Source organism: Archocentrus centrarchus, chromosome 6, assembly GCF_007364275.1.
Source record: "Archocentrus centrarchus isolate MPI-CPG fArcCen1 chromosome 6, fArcCen1, whole genome shotgun sequence".
NCBI classification, from domain to species: domain Eukaryota; kingdom Metazoa; phylum Chordata; class Actinopteri; order Cichliformes; family Cichlidae; genus Archocentrus; species Archocentrus centrarchus.
In genome coordinates, this window is record NC_044351.1 from 14,982,972 (window position 1) to 15,000,861 (window position 17,890).

The 17,890-nt window shown below is 41.4% G+C and overlaps 1 protein-coding gene across 4 annotated transcripts in view; it reads right to left on the bottom strand.

Moving 5' to 3' along the window:
* Positions 1–17,890, bottom strand: part of LOC115782359 (neuronal cell adhesion molecule-like) — a 77,496-nt gene that overhangs the window by 4,263 nt on the left and 55,343 nt on the right. For 2 of the 4 annotated variants that reach the window (XM_030732502.1, XM_030732501.1), the window contains 21 exons: positions 17,279–17,390; positions 17,004–17,188; positions 16,726–16,860; positions 16,200–16,343; positions 15,990–16,101; positions 15,740–15,906; positions 14,918–15,065; positions 14,609–14,733; positions 13,380–13,481; positions 12,647–12,844; positions 12,300–12,370; positions 11,836–12,061; positions 8,562–8,677; positions 8,279–8,480; positions 7,435–7,557; positions 6,852–7,028; positions 4,222–4,281; positions 3,855–3,965; positions 2,381–2,542; positions 1,549–1,680; positions 220–298 (listed from right to left, as the gene is read on the bottom strand). In XM_030732502.1, the coding sequence (XP_030588362.1) occupies positions 220–298; positions 1,549–1,680; positions 2,381–2,542; positions 3,855–3,965; positions 4,222–4,281; positions 6,852–7,028; positions 7,435–7,557; positions 8,279–8,480; positions 8,562–8,677; positions 11,836–12,061; positions 12,300–12,370; positions 12,647–12,844; positions 13,380–13,481; positions 14,609–14,733; positions 14,918–15,065; positions 15,740–15,906; positions 15,990–16,101; positions 16,200–16,343; positions 16,726–16,860; positions 17,004–17,188; positions 17,279–17,390 (2,887 nt within the window). Of the gene's footprint in view, positions 1–219; positions 299–1,548; positions 1,681–2,380; positions 2,543–3,854; positions 3,966–4,221; positions 4,282–6,851; positions 7,029–7,434; positions 7,558–8,278; positions 8,481–8,561; positions 8,678–11,835; positions 12,062–12,299; positions 12,371–12,646; positions 12,845–13,379; positions 13,482–14,279; positions 14,307–14,608; positions 14,734–14,917; positions 15,066–15,739; positions 15,907–15,989; positions 16,102–16,199; positions 16,344–16,725; positions 16,861–17,003; positions 17,189–17,278; positions 17,391–17,890 lie in introns of all 4 variants that reach the window. The other 2 variants (XM_030732500.1, XM_030732503.1) reach the window with 2 other exon arrangements.

Consider the following 17,890-nt stretch of genomic DNA (forward strand, 5'->3'; position numbering starts at 1 on the left):
AGATCAGACCGGGTTACTTCTTCTTCTTGTTTTGACTTTCTGTTATTGGCGGTTCTGGATGATCTTTCGATTAGCTGTAAGGGTTGAGAAGAAGGAGGGAGTGCAGAGCTCCAGCACAGCCAGAGAGAGTAGATTGAGGAAAGAAAGTGGGCACCAGGCAAGGGGTTGATGGGTTAAGTGGGCTCTGGGGACTCCAAAGGCTGGGGCACTTTCTCTCACCTGTATTCCACAAAAGTACAGTCGTCGTCTTTCATGGGCTGGAACTCTGGGTCTGTGTGGGCATCCTCCTTCTCTTTGACTGGTGAGATACAGGCAGCAATTTAGACAAACTACTTTTTAAAGTATAGAGTGAGAAACAACACAGTTTTTTCAACTTGGCCTATGAAATTTAAAAACCATAACTGACTTAAACTTGACCAATGTCACCTTCAAGCTTCCAGTGCTGATGCTTTTCCTTTAGATCGCTCACTGAAAAGTCTGTTATGATCACATGTAAACCTGCGATCCAGGCTGCAACTCTTCCTTTGTGTCAAAATAGTAGTCAGTAAAATGAACCAAATCTGGCAAGTTGAGCAGCTGGTGACTGATGACTGATTTGATCTGAGCAAAAAAGTGTGAACTTGCTGGCATTCAGGGCTTTTACACTGAATGTACGCTAATCTTGGTGTCAACAGTCCCACACTGGGGGGGGGGGGGGGTTGAATTGATGGTGCACAATCCCACAAATGCCCAAACCACTCCACTGACACCCACCCCACCCCCCCACAGGCCAAAACAAACAAAAATAACAGGCATGCTCCTGGCTGCACTCCTGATCTGATGGCACTGCCTTCAGGCTGTGGTCACTGTGCACTCTTCCACTCAGAAACTGTCCCTGCTTTCATCAGCACTGATGATTGTCAACAAGACAGCTACATCACTTTGACATAGAAGCTGATTGTTGACTGAACCCCATTCAAGTGGGCCAAATAGTAATCAGGTATGGTTTTCAGTCTTTATAAGTGCAATCACAAGACTTGATTGCACTTTAGGCACTCTCTGGAATAACGTGCGTATCTAGGAAGACTGAATAAAATTTGTCATCACAAAAAATATTTTGCATTAATGTGTGAAGGACTGCATATAAATCCCTTATTTGAACTGTATGTCTCTCTGATCACCTGACAAGGGCCTGTTAACTGTCCCACGCTCTTATTTTAAATCCAGTGGCAACCACACTTCTGAGGTTTTTGCTGAGTGCTGCTGAAAACGAACCTTTATAGATTAGGTATTCCTTCATTGTGTTTCTTTTACCCTTTAATTATGGTTATAGTTCACACCAAATTGTGGTACGGAAGTATGAACAAATGTAAGCCTGTCATCAGTTTTTGTTGGGATACTTTAACAAAAACTACTTTAATCTACTTAAATGCATGTTTTCATCCAATCTGTGTAAGTTTGTAACTGTGTGTTTCAAAAGGATCTATACAAATAAAGTTATTATTTTGTTAAAGAAATAAGTCATATCTTTCTTCTTTTTTTCGCGGTGGGGTTTGTGCTGTTACTCACCAGGGTACTTCCCTCCTTTATTTCTCTGGATGAAGCAGATAATGAGAAGGATGAGGATGAGCAGAGCAATTGCACACATGAGGCCAATGAACCATCCCTGAGTGGCGATGTCCACCTGTCTGCTTGCCACGGCTGCCCAGAGAGGGAGAAGAAGACTTGACATTTACAACTGCAACTAAAATCTCATCCCCAGTGGCAAGGGAATATAGAAACAATTATCCACAATTATGTGCTAAAACAAACATGGAAGATCAAGTCAGGGTTACGCATTATATGAGCAGATATTGCATCTAATATGAAGCATTTTCAGATGGTGAGTGAATCGAGATTGCATATTATTACCCACAAAGACTTTAGTGTTAGAGGAGTTAGAAATTTCCTGGATTATCCCAACAGTGACTTGAACCCACATTAGTAGTAGTACACAATCAAAGGAATCAGGTGTACACACAATTACAGACACACACACACAGACAATGACACCCAAACACTCAGTTACATTAGCGTGGATGATAATAGGTCAGATATATAATACTAAAAACATGCTGAGCTTCTATATTGGAATATCCCCTTTTAAAATTCCCAACAGTACAAGACTGACATTTATTATGCAGTACTTAAACCACAAAATCCTGCACGCTGCTATATGCTCTGTCTACAATACTACAGTACATGTCTGGCATACAGAGCAACCACATCACATCTGTAAATCCATGCTCAATTCTGTATAATTACACAAAAGCACAAAGTACTACATATTCTACACACAACAAAGTGCAAAGCCAGGCTCAGCCAGACCGAGGTGGAGGCGACCATCCTGGAAGTGCCTCACCTGGGAGAGTAACCAATAGCTCCTTGGAGTGGTGGAGTTCTTGGTCTCGGTGACCCAAAGCCACCAAACGCACCCTATAGCAAAGGCCCCCCTTTAAGCCTTTCAGCGTTATGTTCTGAGAGTCATTCACAAACTCTTTCTGCCAGTCCTCTTCAACTTCACCTGCAGGAAGTATGTTCATGAAGAGAATGTTTGAAGGAGTGAACACAACTTCAAATAGGCCATGGAGATCATGACATTATGGGAACTAATTGGCTGAAAAGAACATCTACTGGTATGGCGTTATGCTGCAGGCAATAGTTAATATTCATGGAGTTCTAAAAAATCCATTAAGTCTATGAATGAATTATTATAGTGCCCCTGAAAGCTCAATGCACTGCAACTTCAGAAAACACACGCAAAATGAGAAAAACCACTTCACCCGTTTGACAATATGCGCAGCATCTAGAAAATACCGAATTAAAAAATATAGCTAAGCTGTAACATTTTGATTTATATCTCTCAGTTTTACATCTTGGCACTTTTGGTCTAGATTGACATAAAAGAGTATATATTATGTTCTTGTTCCACTGAAAGGTGGTACATGGGTGGTAAATGCAACTGAAATACATTCATGAAGTACTTTTTTAGTCTTACTGGAAACTCAGAAGTGCTTCTTCTGATAAATACAGTGCTTTCACTAAAGGTTAGTAACACATCATTTAATATGAACTTTAATAACTCACCATTTGACTTTTCATCTAGCTTCAGCTTTAAAGCAATACTTTGAAATGTTAAATTACATTTAGCTACCTTGTGTTGCCACAGTGAACATATTTGTATAGTGACTTTGAGCATTTAGGTCAAAATCATGTAGAAGCCCAAATAAGAAAAAGTACAGCCTCACAGAGCTTCTGGCATAGCTGTAGACTAAATGCTGCGCACGTCATCAAACTGGTGGTGATCCTCTTTTGCACTGAGCTGTCGGGGCCACTGCACATACACAAATGGTAATGAGCTGAATATGAGATGTGCTGCGACTGATGATCACAATAATTATGTTCTTGATAGCAAAATTTTTGGAAGTTACTGATCTATTATTATGATCTTCCCTAATTGAATCTGTTAAATGGCAGGTGTGAGAGAGCCATACTGCAGTGTTTTTCATCTTCAATTGCAGGTGAACAAAAACAATGGAGAACACTTCAGTCAAATTCAGCTGGCATAATAGGAAATGTTTGTGCTGCTTTTTATGATGTTTGCCTACATACGATCCAGGCAGATTGCCATGGGAACTGCACGCAATAACAGCCCTGGGTAATTAGCAACCCAATCACAGAGAGCATTGTTTATCACATCCGGGCCTCTGTTGGCAAAAAGCGGCATCAGCACGACTGCCAATATTTCTATTCACCTGCGCAAGCCAATAATGAAGTAGGGGTCTCTTGCCACCTATGGATGGAACTGAGAAACATGTTGGTGTTTCTTTGCTTACTGTTATTTAGTTTGTATTGTGCATAAAAGTTTTTCTCCTGGCCCCAGTACTCCCAACTGATCAGGGCCCAGTCTTCCCCGACCAAGGAGCTAATGTTTCCAAAAGGACCCGCTGAGCACACAAGAAAAAAAAAAAAATCATCAAGATGGGTCTGTTGATGAAAGGACAATCCAATAACTGTCAGTCAAATGTTTTGCTTTTTTACAGTAACATTAAATGCACTAAGCTTCACTGAATCTGGTCTCTCACTGCCTTAAACACAAGCAGGTCATGAAAGTATGCCAACAACAACAAAAAAAGAAGACAAAAACTAATCATCACTAATCAATAGACACTGAGGTTACTAATATCACAGCAGAATTTGTACCCTTGTGGGGTGGACCAAGTGCAGGTGACCGTGCAATAGGATGAAGGGATTGGGTGCTTCCTGTAGACAATATGAAGAGGGGTAGAGATGGAACCACACACAAAGCACACATACGAGACACACAGAGACACAGAGACACCACAGATGCTGTCATTATGTAGAAAACACAAAGTTCATTGGCATGCCATGCAAACCCCTGGCATGCAGCAGGAAAGCATCACCAGCAACCGCTGAGGAAGAGGTAAGAAGGCGTCAAAATCACCAAAGGCACAGTGAAAGAAAAAAAAAAGAGCAGCTGAGCACTTTGAAAAGACTCATCGAGTTTTATCACATGGCATTAAAGAGGCACATGTCACAGAGCATCTTTATCGGTGCAGCTTTGAACTTTCCCAGCTTTGAACTCCTCAGCCAAGCATTCTGGTTGGTCACAGAATTTGACAGTGGCGAAGGGAAGTCAGTCAAAAATGAAGAGTGCATGCTTTTGGGGGGGGGTTTGCAGCTAGAGCTGTATATGTAAAACAATCATCTGTCTAGAAACACCACATTTTTGTCAACCTGTGATATCAGAGCCTGTAGAGAGAAACAGGACAAAGAGAAACAACCATATAGGGGTCATTATGAGCAGACTACCACCAGCATCCCCAACCCACCTTTTTTTTTTTTTTTTTTGTGTAAGACATTTATGTGGTTGTGCTGCGTAATGTGAAAGTAAAGCAAATGTCACCTGGTGTGACAATGCAACTCAATCACACTCACATATAACTGAACACGGATGTACAGTGCAGTGAAAATGCATTTGCCCCCTTCCTGATTTCTTAGTTTTTTTGCATATTTGTCATAATTTCAGATCATCAAACAAATGATCTGAGATTGTGACCTTCTGAATCATGAAATCACTGCAATAGAACCTGTCTGACAAAGTGAAAATATCTAAATATCTCAATATATCTGATAAACAAAGTCACTGACATCCATCAGTCTGGAAAGTCCTGTCTCTCCTCTCAGCCCCAACAGGTTGCAGCAGATGACTGCCCCTCCCTGAGCCTGGTTCTGCTGGAGGTTTCTTCCTGTTAAAAGGGAGTTTTTCCTTCCCACTGTCGCCAAGTGCTGCTCATAGGGGGTCGTATTGACTGTTGGGTTTTCTCTGTAATTATTGTAGGGTCTTTACCTTACAATATAAAGCATCTTGAGGCAACTGTTTGTTGTGATTTGGCGCTATATAAATTAAATTGAATTGAAAGTGTATTGAATTGAATTGGAAAGGCTTACAAAGCCATTTCTAAGCCTTTGGGACTCCAGTCTACCAAAATTACTCCAAGAGTACATTGATGATTCATCCAGGAGGTCACAAGAACAACATCGAAAGAACTGCAGGCTTCGCTTGCTTCAGTTAAGGTCAGTGTTCATGAATCAACAATAAGAAAGAGACTGAGCAAAAATGCCCTCCATGGGAGAGTTCCAAGGAGAAAACCAATGCTGACCAAAACACAAAGACTCGTCTCATATTTGCCAAAGAACATCTTGATTATCCCCAAGACTATGGCTCAAAAAAAACTTTTTTTTTTGAGGTTTTGGAGTGGCCTAGTCAAAGTCTGGACTTAAATCCGATAAAAAAAAAAAATCCGATTTAGGTGCTTTGGCATGACCTTAAACAAACAGTTCATAATCAAAAGCCCTCCAGTGTGGCCAAATTAAAACAATTCTGCAAAGAAGAGTGGGGTAAAATTCCTCCACAGTTATGTGAAAGACTCATTTGGATCCATTTTTTTTTTCCCTTACTAAATGAAATCATCATTTAAAAACTGCATTTTGTATTTACTCAGATTATCTTTCACTAATATTAAAATTTGTTTGATGATCTGAAACAAAAAAACAAAAAAAAATCAGGAAGGAGGTAAATTGAAAAAAAAATGGCATGAAATAGCATGCAGTATAGGTTACATTAACATGTAAACAAGTCACAATCTGACGTAAGGAGCGCCAGGTATTCTTATTTGATCTACTGTTTGATATAGTTTCTAAAAATAGTGGGGAGAAAGCATTTTCAGAATTATTAAATCTACACTTTCAATTTGATTTTATTTACATATAAAATCAAATTGAAAAGTCTGAACCTGTGAATGTTTGGCATTTTTGTTTAAAAAAAAAAAAAATTTTCCACTAAATCTTTACAGCCCATTGATTTTCTGTCAGCTACTCGATAAAGTCTGCAGTAAATAGATAGACAAACAGAACACGGTGCTTCAAATTAAACACCATCTCAGAATTAGGAAATGTTAGAAAACCAAGCATTGCAAACTGACAACACATACACAGCACAGCAGTGTAAGCTTCACTGACAACACAATCTAGACATGTTGCACAATTCTGCTGCAGTGCACCAGGTCTCAGGTTTGCTTATGAACACCTTTGGTCATTAATAAGTACTGGAAAATCTCCTGACATCAGACGGACATTAATATAAACCAAACACATGCTCTGTAAATGATTTATATTTTTTTGCATCCTCTTACCTGAATGATAGAAAACAGAATATATATTAATCAAATATTTATCCACATTTCCAGTGGGAGAAATATTGAAATCTATTTATGAAATGTTCTCGGATTTGTCTCTAATCGATGACTTACCTTCCTCCCTGATGATGACAGCTTCCTGAGAAATGGCTGAGCCTGCTCCAGCGCCTGTTTTCGCATTCAAATAAAACTTGTAGCGTGTGCTGTACTTGAGGTTGGGCAAAGTGACAGAGGTCTCATTGGCGGCCAAGGCCAGCTCCTCCACTGGGCCCAGATCATTGGAGTTATTTACTACAGGGATGAGGGATGGGTGAGAGGAAGAATAATGCGGTGGGGGTGGAAGTTGAAAAGCAGTGGAGTAAGTTGAATGGAGATTTGGGTAGGAGGGAGTTGTAGATGGAGTGTCAATGATGGCAAAGGTGGAAATGGAAGTATTTGGGACACAGAGGTGTAGGGGTTCAGAAATAGAAGGCAGGAATGACCAAAGTTGATTTGTTATTTGTGTTGTTTTAATTTAAGCAAAAAAATGCTCTTAGGCTACGCTAGTGCTTTATAGCACACATTTCTGTCTAATGATCTGGACAGAATGACAGTACAAGACATGAAAAAAGATTGACATACAAATCTACATACTACATGAAGAAGATGGCACTCACTAGGTAAAGATGCAAAAGAATCTTAAGAAAAAAAGACTCACCTGGCTGATATTTGAGGGTATATCCAGTAATGCGCCCATTATGGTCATGCGGAGGCCTCCATTCAAGGGTTAGAGAGTCCAGGTTTGAGTTAGTGACTATCAGGGAAGTAGGGGACCCCGGGACTATAAAAGACATAAATCATGCACCTTGCATGAGTCAGTTAAAGAGCAGCTAAAGATAGGATGCTTTAAACAAATGGCCAAAGAGACTGTGTGTGTAACATGGATCCTTGAAGATTTCAGGGTTTTACTTGATACAGAATCACCTGTGCTAATACTGGAAGTCTGCCTCCAGTCAAAAATGTGCCTTGGTTATTTATACTTCACTCAGATATTTGAGCTTCAGTGAATGACAAAGCTTGTGCAGCAATTTCACAGTCATTTGGTAAAAACATTTCATTACAATTAGACTGGAAGCCAATCATGGGCTTTATACACGTGTGACTGCGAAATTTAAAGCTTGCATAGTCACAGATTATGGGCTAAAAATACATATTGGACACAAACTATTTATCAAAAATGTGTATTTTTATTACTTCAAACTCAGACTGCAGAGAATCTTTAATAAATTAATAACTAAATAGCCAGATTTCTGATTGTAAGAGCTAAATCTACATACTGTAGATGGAAAGTCATCATTTTTTATTTTATGCTAACCAGTTAAAATGGTCCCATCTGTCAGTTTTACATAGATACAACACAGGTAAGTGCTTGTGATAAAAGTGGTGCTAATTTGCTATGAAAATGAAGTTTGAAACTAAACTGTGCATCATTTTGAAAAAGTCTACTCTCATATGAAGGAAAGAAAAAGACACATAGAAAGGGACTGCCTTCCATCTCTTACCTCCCTCGGGCATTTTAAACTGCTGGGTTGAACTCGGGGGGCCGTCTCCTTTGCCATTGTAGACCCTTACATTAAAGAAATAGAGACTGAAGGGGTGTAGACCAGGCAGCATGCCATGGCTGTGATTCCCACTGAATGTAAGAATGTCCTGCTCCATGTGATGAGGGCTGTGCTTGTAGTGGTGATTTCTCCAGTAATACACCTGAAAGTGTATAGATTTAAATACATTACAACCAGTGGAGTTGGTGTACATGTTACAGTTTCTGCAGTTCTTATAGGGCACCTTATATCCTTTGAGATGTCCACGTATTAAATGAGAGGGCACAGGATCCCAGAAGACCTCTGCCAGAGTGCTGTTTCGCACCACAGCATGCACATTCTCTGGCGTTCCTATTGGCACTGTATAGTAGACAAGGAACACAGCATTACAACGGCTAAATACAAAACGCAGGGTCACAGAGACCCTGAAGTCCTGTGGACATTCATAGTTCCAGGAAGATGATTGAAACAACAAGCAGCACAGCTGTTAACAACGGCAATAATGACTAAGACACAAAAAGATCACTGATTTTTTTCAGGAATTGAGAATCATTAATTAGAATCAGTGATTTTACCCCCATTTTAGGGGTCATGGGGGCCCCTATAGAGAAACAAATTCAGTGAGTCTATTTTTACAGAATATATTAACACAAGTTTCTACGAGGTCACAGAAAAAAACCCTCTGAATGAGTCAAGCTGAATCAAACTACATTCATATTCATGGTATTATTATTACCAATAATCATTGGAACTAAGAAAAAAGTTACTGAACAGTTTTTCTGCATTTAATCAAAATTTGTGAAAATTCTCTATTTTTGGCATATCCTGTGGGGCCCTCAGACATTTAATCGGAACACCAAGCTTAACATTTCCTCTGTGACCACCCCCCCCAATGAATGTTTGAATGTTTCCAGAGTCCCCCTCCTCCCCCACCCCCACAGTCTTTTGTATTCAGGAGGACCAGGTGCTAAAGCAGTTCAGGAGTGTCAGGTGCCGTTTACACGAAGCCGTTTTCACTGGAAACGGTGTCGTTTTGATGCGTTTCAGCCTTTCGTTTACACGATGGCGTTTCAGAAACGATCCGCGTTTACACGAGGACATGTGAAACGATGAAAACGATGTAGTTCCCATGCCAGGCCACAAGTTGGCGTTGGTTTTCTCTTTGCAGTTTGTTTACGCAAGACGCGCATGCGTGGAGTGACACAGTAGGTAGTGCGGCAAATTGTTCATTACTTACAAAACGGCCAATGTGAGAGGTTTTGTGTGGACAGATGATGAGGTTGGATCGCTGCTGCACACAACGCTGAATTACAAAACGGTAAAAACACAGGAAAAGCATAAGAAGCACTCGTGAATCCGCGAGTACTGTTTATCAGTTTGCGCGTGCGCGAAAAACTGGCCGTCGCAACCATAGTGCGCATGTGCGAGTCGAGCGTTTTCAAATCACCCCGGTTTCAAGTGTTTACACGAAAACGCAAGCCGGTGCGTTTCTGAAACGCTCCACTCTGGACCCCGTTTCTGAAACACATCGTTTTCACTCTGTTGTCGTGTAAACAGAAGGGCGAAACGCATCAAAACGACACCGTTGTCGTGTAAACGCAAGGCCGAAACGCATCAAAACGACACCGTTTCAAAATGAAAACGGTCTCGTGTAAACGGCACCTCAAAGCTCGCAAAGCTCCAGGTCCAGATGGTGTCTCACCTGCCACACTGAGACACTGTGCTAACGAGCTTGCCCCATTGTTCACGAACATCTTCAACTCCTCACTGGAGGCTTGCCACGTGCCTGTCTGCTTTAAAACCGCTACCATTGTTCCTGTCCCCAAGAAGCCAAGGATCACTGGACTAAATGACTACAGACCTGTGGCACTGACTTCTGTGGTCATGAAGTCATTTGAGCGTCTGGTGCTGTCCCACCTCAAGTCCCTCACAGCCCCCCTTCTGGACCCCCTGCAGTTTGCCTACAGAGCCAACAGGTCTGTGGACGACGCCATCAACCTGACTCTGCACTTCATCCTACAGCATCTGGACTCCCAGGGAACCTACGCCAGGATCCTGTTTGTGGACTTCAGCTCTGCCTTCAACACCATCATCCCTGATCTCCTCCAAGACAAGCTGTCCCAGATGAACGTGCCAGATCCCATCTGCAGGTGGATCATTGACTTCCTGATGAACAGGAAGCAGCACGTGAGGCTGGGGAAGAATGTCTCGGACTCCCGGACCATCAGCACTGGCACTCCTCAGGGCTGTGTCCTCTCTCCTCTGCTCTTCTCCCTGTATACCAACTGCTGCACCTCTGACCACCAGTCTGTCAAGCTTATTAAGTTTGCAGACGACATGACTCTCATCGGACTCATCTCAGACGGGGACGAGTCGGCCTACAGGATGGAGGTCAAACGTCTGGTGTCCTGGTGCAGCCACAATAACCTGGTACTGAACGCCCAGAAGACAGTGGAGATTATAGTGGACTTTAGGAAGCACACAGCCCCTCTACCCTCCATCATCCTGACTGACACCCCCATCACCACAGTGGACTCTTTTCGCTTCCTAGGAACTACCATCACCCAGGACCTCAAGTGGGAGCCCACCATCACCTCTGTTGTCAAAAAGGCCCAGCAGAGGATGTACTTCCTGCGGCAGTTGAAGAAATTCAACTTGCCAGCAAGGACCATGGTGCAGTTCTATACTGCCATCATTGAGTCCATCCTCACCTCCTCCATCACTGTGTGGTATGCTGGAGCCACCACTAGGGACAAACAGAGACTACAGCGCGTTGTGAACTCTGCTGAGAAGGTGATTGGCTGTAACCTCCCATCTCTCCAGGACCTGTACACCTCCAGGACACTGGGGCGTGCAGGTCGGATCACAGCCGACCACTCTCACCCTGGGCACAGACTTTTTGACCCTCTCCCCTCAGGCAGGAGGCTACGGTCCATACGGACCAGAACCTCCCGCCATAAGAACAGTTTCTTCCCCTCTGCAGTTGGACTCATGAACAATTACCCTAAGACTGTTACCACCACCCTCCACAAACACTGATGACCCTATGTCTATGCACCTGTCTGATTGCACTGATGTACATATTAGTGGAATATAGTTTACATTCTTTTATCTTTTAATTAGTCTCTGCACTGTATATTTTGTAATTTTGTAATATTGTGCTATAGTTATAGCTCTAATATCTCTGTATATTTGCAATTTGTATACTTGTATATTGTCTTATAGTTTTTATACTTATTTGTTTTTTTTCTGTAAGCACGAAGTACCGCAGCAATTTCCTAATGCTGTGAACCTGTTCACCCATATGGCAATAAAACCTTCTGATTCTGATTCTGATTCTGATTTCGTGTAATTTCCGGACAGCGCAGAGCGCACTGCACACGACCTCTGGATCTCCAGTCCACAGGACAAAAACAGAAACATACAGAATAAATGTTACAGGTTACACACCAGCCGCATCATCCCCCCCCCCCGGGCTCTTCCGCATAATCGTTTTTTAAAGAGCCAGTTTTACTCACAGTCCTCTCCTGAGTAGCCGTGGGCAATAGCAGGGTCAGGTCCAAGTCCATGTTCGTTTACAGCCTGAACCTTAATCTCATACGGAACAAATGTGGGCGTTCCAGACACAACAAACTTGGAATTGTTGGATACAGTCACCGTAGTCCACTCGCTGTCCACCACCTTCTGCCTCCACATCACTCTGTAGTGAAGCCCAGGACCATTAGACTGGAGGCCTGTCAGTGGCTACACAGGAGAGAGCTTTAATGTAATTTATTTGCCAGTAGAATAGTAGTATAGGAAGCTATGCATATAGTTTGGATGAATGACAATAAAGTTAAAAAATAATGCAAAGAAAGCTCCTAAGACCACACAATTACAAAGTCAACCTCTGCAGCATGAGGAGACTTTATGAATTCTGGTTCTCCCTGGGCAACAATAAATGCCTGAGGATTAAAATGATCAGCCTTATGCTGCTTATTACCTTCCAGGAGATTACAAGATTGTTATGTTCTGTTCCAAATCCCTGTACACCTGCTGGGTTTTCATCTGGAGCTGAAAAATATATTATTAAGGACACAATTAACAACTATCGGAAGGAAACTCTTTCCTAGACAGTGCCAGGAATCGGATCTGATTTACTTTGCAGTAACAATCAGATCAACTGATTTACTTCTGCAATAAGCCATTCAGCATAGGCTAATGTATATTTTAATGTCTTTACTTACAAAACAACCCTAATGCATTCCATAATGGACAGATTGGAGAATTACTTTATACGGGAAACTGCATTGAGGAAAGCAGAAATTACACAGTCAGCTGCTTCTGTACCTGCAGGTTCTGTCTTGTACATTCTGGAGGGGCGGCTGGGATTGCTGAAACCCACTGCATTGAGAGCCAAAACTCTAAAGGTGTAGTGCACATAGGGTGACAGTTTAAGGTGAGCTGTTGTCTTGGTTCCAGGCACCTCAGTAAGATTATGCCAGTAACCTCGATGGTGCAGTGAGTCTTCATACTGGATCAGAAATTCTGTATAAAATAAAATTTTAAAAAAGTCACAATTTAAACAATGTCTGACAGTATATTTGCATTAATGGAATTAAAGCCCTCTGTTTTTTGGGGTTTTTTTGGAAACTTTAATTCAAAAATCCTAGTTTGCCAAAAGAAAATCCCTAAATATGCCACTTCTGGCAGCACTTTGAGGATTCAAAAAAATAGCAGATTTAGTTAGGATTTCCAAAAGTGATGCCTGTTTGCATCACCCTGAGCATACTAATTGACAGCAGAGAAATAAATTATCTTCCAGTGAAGTTTGGAAAAGTTTCTGTGCATATTTTTTTTTTGCCAATAGATAGATTTTAGATTTTTTTTCCCCACTGACTTTTAGACTTTGTTATTGGCTACTATTGGGTGCTTATCATTATCCATCCATAACTGCAAAATAATTTTTTAAGATTTTGTTCACATAAAAACATTTAGAGGAATATGAGGCAACAATATAATAGGGAAAGCCAGTGAGAGCACACACACACACACACACACACACACACACACACACACATACTCTGAATGGGGCTGTTATGTTCATCCCCAGGGATCCAGGTGAGCTGAACGCTCCTCTTTTTCAGGTCTGTCAGTTCGAGGTCCGTCGGGGGGTCGGGCCGCTCTGGGAGAAATACAGTACAAGCAGCAGCATCAGCACATGTGTTTGGGATTATATTCACAGTGGCTTCATTTTACAGAAGATGAAGGGTTCATGCTGCGACAAGATGGAGCAAAAACAAACAAAAAAAAGGACGTCTCAGCCGTGTTTCTGTCATAGCAAAATCCTAATAAATGCTAAGTTTGTTGATTTAACCAATCAAACCTTTTAGTTTCTCCTTTATATCTGCACATGTTCTATTAGACGGTGTTATTTGGCCTGTGATAAACATGCAGACATTGCATCATGCATACGAAAATCCTACAACATAATTGCTCTGCATGAAATCAGGTCTCAGGCTCACACAGAGGTTAAATTGATGCTCATGGTTTAGAATTAGGTGATAAGGTGAAATGCATGCCTTGAATCAATAAGTAATGATGAAAATGTGCATTTGGAAATATACCAAGTGGTGCAATGGTGAGATGTCTGCTTTACAAATGATCTTTGCATTCAACCGCGAATTGAAATTTCTTCCGAACTGAGTAAATGTTTCCACCAGTGGTTTAAAGCATTCAAACATTATGCATATTTGGCAAAACATAAAAAAAAAAAAAACAGTTTTTTAAAAAAATTATGGAAAAAAAACTCCCCTTTGGGACAAAAATAAATAAATGCTAGAACATCAAAAATGAATGAAAAACAAAAACACATCCACAACAATGTTCTGTGATTTTTCAGGTCAAAGCATGCTGCATTTAACAAACAACACAAGCCCACGTTAGCAGAGCACATCTGGATGCTCGTGTGCTGCGGGTTTACCGTAGACAACAGCTGGTGTTGTGGCCTCTGTCAGGTAGGAGGGCAGGAGTGAAATAGGGAGTTTAGAGGTCAGCCATTCATAAGAAAACAAGAAAATAATCTGGCTTGTTTAGAAGGCAGCAATCAGATACTCATGCTGCTGACTAAATCCACTCTTATACTCGAGCAAAGTCTCAGGCATTTAACCTTGAAGGGATGAAAGCTAATCTGTTGAGTAAGTTATCTGACAGGTTAGCTGTTCTAGGAGGAGCTGAGATAAATAGAAGTTCAATGTTAATAAATTGTGGGCTAGTTTCATAAGTCAGCAGCTTCTGCAAACCATTACATACCCACAACAGTGAGCGTGGCGGTGGCCGAGTCGTGGTCCAGAGTGGTGTTCATGATGCACGTGTACACTCCTGCATCATCCTCTGTAACATCAGTGATGGTGAGGCTGTCAGAGTCTACGATCAGTCTGTGAAAACATTAAGCAGTTCAGTGTGATCTGAATATATGCATTTTTCCTTGGTTTACAAAACTCAGTGTTTAAACCAGTACACAAAGGATGCATACATGTATACATAACAGTATACAAATACCAGACAAAGACCAGATATTTATTTTACAGTTGACATGTCCAAACATAAAAAAGATCTGACCTCTCATCATCAGGCAGCTCTCCATCATCTTTGAGCCAGGTCATCGTGGGAATGAGTGAAGGGTCATGTTTCACCGTGCATTCAAACACCACAGATCTGCCCCTCTGGACCTCTTTGTACTCTGGCTGCTTCAGGATTCGGGTCGGCTCTGATGGGTGGGACAGAAGGGATTCAGACACTGTAAGAACTTCAAACATTAAATTATTAAAAGCTATAAGCCTCACTGGCACATGTTTGCTCTGAGCTAACTGAATTATAGCTGGTGCTTATTTAGGCGCTGACAGATACAAAATGCAAGTGTTGAAACTGAAAATGAGAGCAAATGGGAAATGTTTCAGAAGCTGTAATTAGAGGTGGCTGACATTTTAAAATTGTATTTGAACTATCAAGGCTGCCATAGATTTAAGTGACTTTTGGGCTGATCTGAGATTACTGGGATTTACTACTGAGATTTTCCTGCACAACCATCTCGAGAGTTTACAGAGAATGGTGCAAAAAAAAGAGAGAAATGAAAACTCCCTGTTATTAACCACCTGTTACAACCAAGGTACGCAGGAGAGCATCACTGAATGCTTAACATGTCACACCTTGAAGCAGGTGGGCTCCAGCAGCAGCAGAACAGAAAACTGAGACTACAGTTTGCACATGCTCACCAAAACTGGACAATAAAAGTTTAGAAAAATATTGCGTGGTTTGATGAGTCTCGAATTTGGAGTCTGAATTTAGTGTAAACAACATGAACACATGGGTGAAAGCAAGCAGTTATCAGGGACATAAAATATTTAACAACAGAATAATAATTCAGAAGAGAAAGATTCTTACCTTTGACCTCCATGTAGACATGATTCTCATAAATACCAAGATCATTTGTGGCAACGCACGTGTATTTGCCACTATGTTGCGCTTGAGCTACGCGAATCTCTAACGTCCCGTTGTCGTGCAGAATGTAAGGGTCTTCCTGCAGGATGCTGGATCGACTGTCTTTGAACCTGAAGCACAAAGTCAGTTGTTTTCAGTTATTAAGAGAAACGCATAACAATTCTTTTCCTCTGTTAAACACTCGTTCACTCACCATGTAATTTTAGGGACGGGTGATCCAAAGGAAGAGCAGTCTATCAAGGCCTGGTGATTCCTGATGATCTGGTAGACTTTGTTGGGTGGTGTCAGCACTCTGGGTGGCTCCGCTGCAGTGAAGCATTACTGCCATGTTATTGCTTTCCAAGAATCAATAAACATGGAAAATAGCATTCGAACACAAAAAGATCTTGTGTAGCGAACTCACAGAGGACATTGACAAAGGCATTGGACAGGAGGTAACCATAGTCGTTCGAGACATTACACTGGTACACAGCGCTGGATCCAGACTGTACACCAGCAAAGATTATGGTGTCGTCCTCCACCTTTCTGCTCTCGTCCTTGGGTGAATCTGTTAATGTACAAAAGAGACTTTAAGATGCAGTATATATGTATATATATGTATATATAACTTGTCTTTGGTTGTCAATTATTCATTAATAGGCATAGTTGGTTGTCATTAGTTTGACAGTTTGGGGAACTATGCTGTAACACACAAACAAAAAATGATGTTGCTAAAAGCTTTTTGAAACTCATCATCATCCTTAAAATGATGCTTGAAAAAGATGGGATTTTTGGAATTCGTACCATAACTCTCAGAAATTTTAATCAATAACCACCCAAGGGAAGGCATCTACAAATTCTGTTTTAATAATGCCTGCTTCCCATGAAAAAGGAGATAATCTATCATCAAGGCCTAGAGAGTTTAAAAAAGAGCAGTAGGCTGCACTTACTCTCTATGGGGATGCCATTCATATACCAGGTGATGGTGGGCTTGGGTGTGCCACTGGCCCTGCAGGTCAGCACGCTGTTCTCTCCTGGAGCTAAGACAAGGTTCCTGGGAGGGCCACTGATCCAATATGGAGCAGCTGCAAGCAGCACAGAGTACAAAAGCAGGCTGGACAATTAATCACTAAACCCACTGCCCTGTTGACATCAGTGAATAAATCAATTATAAGACTGAGGGGGGGGTTAAGAGATAGAAAGAAGCTGTGCATTTCATCGTGCACACCTTTGACCGTGACATGGATGGTGTGGTGCACTGAGCCAAGCTGGTTCTTTGCTGTGCAGCGGTAGTCTCCTGCATCTGATGCTGACACGTTCTCAATATGAAGGGTCTTGTTGTAGTTCAGGAGGGATGCGCGCTTGGAAGGCAGATCGCCACTTATTTTAGTCCACGAGATTTGAGGGGTGGGCCTGGATTCATAAAGAGAGAGACATGCAGAGTGATGCAGGTGGGCACCCAGTGCATTCATAACTTAATTAACATCAGATTCTTTGACCTACAGTCCTTCGGCAATGCACTCCATCTCCAGTTTATCTCCTCTCAACACCATCTTGGAGCTGGAGGGGCCAGATGGGATGAGGAAGGTTGGTCTTCTGTCATCCACCGGTGCCTCTATAGTTACACACATACACACACACACAGACTCAAATGAGTGATGAAAGTGATTATGAAAGCAAAGAAATGAGCACCTCTACTGCAAGATCCAGGGCAAATCAGGTCCTTCAATATCACTACCCACCCATCACCTTGGAAAATTGAAACGTGTGCTCGTCTGCAATACACAGACACTAAGTAACTTTATCACACACTGAATCTCATATTTCACATTTAGACATTAAACTCTTTTCAGTGCTTTGTTTTGTGGTATACTGACTAAATTAACTTAAAACACAACACAAAGAGAATTGCTTTTTCCTACTGAATTGGTAATTTAACTGTAATAAAGTAATTTTCATAATTAATAATATAAAATCCAGAGTAAATGTTTGAATTTGATGATAATCGAGGTGTTTGCATGTTTCAATTTAGCCAATGTGTGTAGCAAATAAACAAAGAGAAAAATAAGTTGAGGAGAAATGAAAAAGAGAAGAAAATGATACGTGACAGAGAAA